The 4989-nt window shown below is 41.5% G+C and overlaps 1 protein-coding gene across 1 annotated transcript in view; it reads right to left on the bottom strand.

Moving 5' to 3' along the window:
• Positions 1-4989, bottom strand: part of OVCH1 (ovochymase 1) — a 52253-nt gene that overhangs the window by 42056 nt on the left and 5208 nt on the right. Inside the window, 4 exon segments of the mRNA XM_008573590.1 lie at positions 342-364; positions 367-492; positions 1507-1586; positions 2258-2273. Of these exon segments, the coding sequence (XP_008571812.1) occupies positions 342-364; positions 367-492; positions 1507-1586; positions 2258-2273 (245 nt within the window).

Raw genomic sequence — 4989 nt, 5'->3', positions numbered from 1 at the left:
ATGCTTAACCAAAAGCAGAATGAAAAATAATTCATAGCTGGACCTAATTAGACTGTCAAAATTAGACTGTCTTGCTTGATCCCATTAGGTGGATGTGTTGAAACTAACCCATGCCCCCAACCTGCCAAAATGAAAGAGGTGTAGGGGTAGGAATGGGCACAGGTATAGGGAAAATTCTCTTAGCTCAGGTCAAGTAAGATTTTTCTGTAGAAGATAAATGGAAAGATGAGGAAAAAGGGAATTTCAAAACAGTAACTCCCCAAAAGAAGCTCATGGAAAAAGGCAGAATCCACTTTTATCCACATGTTACTGAATAACTGGGCTGGTGTATACTTCTGTACCTGGCAGACTTCCTTTCCCCATCAGGAAAACTAGCACACGGCAGTGTCCTTCCCAGGGGAGGAAGGTTCATACCCTTGAGCACTGCATTACATGTTCTGTCATCCATGGTGGGAAGTTCCACTTCCTGTAGGACATTTTAATGTTCTGATTCTGTAGAGAAAGGGCTGATAAGTTAGTCAATAGTTGCCCTCACTGAAACAAATTAGTAAGAAGCCTACAAGTTTAAAACTACTTCAAACAGATTTTTAACCAAATGCAAAAATCATCGTTTTTTAGATGTGAATTATATTCATTTCTAAAATCAGATATGTGATTGGAGGACATTTTTTTTTTTAAATTCAGATTTTTAAGGGAACACAGAGAATTATGCTGTTGTGGCTTCTGTTACTATATGCTTAAATGCTTCCCCAAGAGGAAAACTTTAGTCAATAAAGCAATGCTTGGTAAAATTATTTTAAAAAATCACAATGTATTTTTAAGCTTTATTGGGGTATAATTGACAAATAAAAATTATATATATTCAAGGCATAAAATGTGATGTTTTGATATATGTATACACCGTGCAATTATTACCACAATTAAGCTAATTAACAATCACCTCACATAGTTGTCTTCTTTTGTGGTGAAAATACTTAAAACTACTCTCAACAAATTTCAAGTATACATTATTATCAACTGTAGTCACCATACTGTACATTAAATCTCCAGAATGTATTCATCTTATAACTGCAAGTTTATACCTTTTTACCAACATCTCTCCATTCTCCTATCTCCCAAATCCCTGGTAATCGACCTTCTACTTTCAACAGTTTAACAACAACAACAAAAAAAAGGCAACATATTAAAGATAAGGGAGCTTAACTATTATTAATATTTCCTGATTATCCTTTTATCATGTTTTCCCTCACCTATCATAGTTACCTTCAGTTTCTTTATCTGACATATCTAACCAAAATGGCAGCAGCAGCAGCAGCAGGAATTTCATGAATAGCCTTAACAAACAGTATAAGACTTTTCTGTGGTAAAGATAACCATAAATATTCACTGGGACAGAAATTAGGAAGAAAAAAAAGTGTATTACTCAAGGTCAACAAAATTATTTCTGCTTCCACTGGGCAGGCAGAGACCTGGAAGAAGTATTAGGTACTTTCTGATGCCTCTTACTGTCTGAAAACGTGCCCCATCCACTGGCCTTGCAAAGAAGACCCACTTCGAATTTACCATCTCAATGAGGAAGACATTGGCTGAATGGCAGTTCCTGAAAAAACAACAAAAATGTCATGAGGTTCATGGATGGACACCCAGTGGTTGAATATACTTGGAAAAGTGACCGCTGGTTCTTTTCATGGCTTCAACATTTTCTTCCTAAATGTAATGTGACAGGTATTTTAAGTTTTCCCCCTCATATAAAACTTTTTCGTTTTCATAGAAATTTAGAAAACTGCAAAAAAAGTGAAACAAGATAAAACATAACCCATTGTTTTGCACACTACCATGACTGCCTCCCCCCCAGAAGCAAGGCCAGCTCCGCAGCCTCACTGCCCGGCCCCTACAGAGCCCAGGCTCAAACCTGAGTGGCCAGGCAGCCGTGCTGAGTAATGCTCACATGGCTTTGGCCAGGTCAGGGAGAGCCACCGAGAGCCAGGCGTGACATGGGGTGGGTGGGGCAAGGGGGGGCTGTCCCAGTTGGCTTCCCTTCAAGGTCAATTGGAGACGAGATGCCAACATTCATTGGCCTCCCAGCTGTGGGCTGTATTCAGATTCATTCCCATTGTACAGAGAAGGGGACCAAGGCCCCAAGGGGTAAGTAAAGGGGGCAGAGGGTTGTAGAGGGTGACCCTGTCATGGGGACCCATGTGTGTGTAGCCACAGCCATGATGTCTGCTCTCCTGGCATTTCTAGGCCCGGGGGTAACGGGATTGTTGAGTTCCCTTCTTCCGTGACAGGTTTTTTCCAAAATTTAAAAGCCTCATAATGGCCGGCCCGGTGGCGCACTGCTACAGTGAGCCGCTTGGGAAGCGTGGTGGTGCTCCCGCCGAGGGTTCGGATCCCACATACAGACCGGTTCCCGCTCACTGGCTGAGCGAGGTGTGGGAGCAACACCGAGGGTTGCGATCCCGTTGCCGGTCCCGGTCCGGTACGGGCGCGACACTGAGGGTTGCGATCCGTTGCTTGACACGAAAAAAGACAAAAAGGAAAAAAAACAAAAATAAAAATAAAATAAAATAAAATATTATGGTTATGGCAAGTCTCATTGAACATGTGATATTTGAGCAAAGTCTTGAAGGGAAGAAATTATGCAGTTATCAGGGTGGAAAGAATTTGATGAAGAAACAGAATAGAAATTCCTTGCAGCAGGATCATGCCATATGTGTATGGGGAACATTGGGGAGGCCAGGATGACTGGAGCAGATTAAACAAAAGGAAGTTTAATGAAAAATAAAGAGGTTAGAGGTAGGGCTGGGAAGGAGGAGATGTCAGAAGTAAGAACACTGATTTCCATCTGAGTGTAATAGGGAATGATTGAAGTCATTCGAGCAGAATGACATCATCTGAGTTACATTCTTAAAAATTAAGATTCTGGCTGCTAGGTTAATAATAAACATTAGGAATGCAGAAGCAGCAGCTGAAGATGATTTAAGAGACTATCAAAACTAACTCAGGCAAGAAACAATGGTTACAATGGAACAAGATGGTAAGAATAAAGCAGGCAAGGCAGAAGCAACTAGATGTAAAGAATAAACATTAGGAATGCAGAAGCAGCAGCTGAAGATGATTTAAGAGACTATCAAAACTAACCCAGGCAAGAAACAATGGTTACAATGGAACAAGATGGTAAGAATAAAGCAGGCAAGGCAGAAGCAACTAGATGTAAAGTGACGCATTGGATGTAAAGTGTCATAGAAAAAATAAAGGATAAGTCGAAAGTTTTTAGCTCAAATAACTTCCAGGATGGAAGTTGTCATTAGTTGAGATAAAGAAGGCTACGGGTAGAGCATATGTGGGACGTAGGGATAATTGGGATTCTGTTTTAAACGTTGTTTGAGATGCCCATTAGCCATCCAGATAGATGACCAGTAGGCAATTGGCTATATGAGTCTCATTAATTCCAGAAGCATATGTAATATAAAGAAACCTGGGCTATATACATCTATAAAATTTGGAGAAGTCTCCAGGAAGATCCAGGTTTAAGGCCTGGATCATGAATGAGATCATTAAGGCAATGAGCACAGATTGAGAAGCGGGGGATCAGGGCTGAACCCTGGGACACTCCAACAATAAGAGGTCAAGCAGAAAAGGAGGAATCATGATGGAAATCTGGGAAAGGGTATAAATTGGGTAGGAGGAAAATCAAGGGACTCCTGCAATCCACATGAAAAAAATATTTCCAGGAAAAGGGTATGGGCTACTCTGCTAAAAACTCCTAACAAGAAAAATGAGAATTGAGAGTTTTACCTTTGAATTTAGCAACATGGAGGTCATTAGTGACTGTGACAAAAGCAGATTTGGTGGGCTGGTGGGAGTTAAAGTCTGATGGACTTGGATGTCTAACAGACATCTCACACACAACACATCCGATTATGAGAACTGAAGAGGGGAAACCGACATAGCAGAGACAGCACTTCATAGAGTTTTCCTACAAAGAGAAGAAAAATGGGGCAATAGTTTCCTCTGATATATAATAATTCTTGTTTTAGTCTCAGTATTTTCTTCCTGCCCTCCTATTTGCCTAAAAGCAGGAAATTCTCAGTATTTTGATGATCTTATTCTACTGTCTTCTGACTTTCATCACTGCTGAGTCAACTGCCAGTCTAATCATTATTCCTTTTTTGGTAATCTTTATCCCCACCTCTAGATTTGTTTGAGATCCACTTTTTGTGTTTAGTGTGCTCCATTTCAGCACACTGAAACAACATTCCTATGTATAAAATTACTCTTAGTATCATAGTTGGAGTTACTGGGCTTCTTAAGTCTAAAGATTTGTGTTTCATTTATGGTTAACCCTCAGCTACTTTCTCTTTGTAGAGAAAGTGAAAGTAAATGGTCAGGGTCCCTTAGATGTTCAAGTGGAGCATTTGATGTAAATATGCGTGTGTGCCCAGGTGTTCCTTGGTTATTGTCTATGTAATCGTGCATGTGCACCCAGGTGTTTCTGGGTTGTCTGACTCGCACCCAGGTGTTCCTGGGTTATTGGACTTAAGTATAAAGATGAGTGGCTCTGATCCACAGTCCCCCCACCCCCCCAGGATGTCCCGGGGTAGGGGAGTGGGGGCGCTACTGTTGCTGGAGGCTGTTGCTGCAAGCTGTTACTGGCAAGGTCCCCCAGGATGTTGCTGCTGCTGCTGGCGCCACACTGCTGCTGAGGAAGCTGAGGATTGAGCTCGCATTGGAAAGGACCTGTCAACTCTGCCAACAGCTCCCAGGATCTTTCCCAATTACCTAGCTCCTGACCTGTATGTGAGGGGTCTGCTGATCCAGCCTGGAATGTGAGGGGTCTGTGACCCAGTCTGTGCAATGGGTTTGAAAGGTTTGTGAGCCCTAGCCCCACATTCTTAAATTATAGCATTTCTCCATTATCCATATTCCTTTCTTTCTTTTTTTTTTTTTTTTCCTTTTTGTCTTTTTTCGTGACCGGCAACGGATCAC

The sequence above is a fragment of the Galeopterus variegatus genome, unplaced genomic scaffold (assembly GCF_000696425.1).
Source record: "Galeopterus variegatus unplaced genomic scaffold, G_variegatus-3.0.2 Scaffold937, whole genome shotgun sequence".
In the NCBI taxonomy this organism is placed as follows: Eukaryota; Metazoa; Chordata; class Mammalia; order Dermoptera; family Cynocephalidae; genus Galeopterus; species Galeopterus variegatus.
This window is presented reverse-complemented; position numbering and strand designations above follow the sequence as displayed.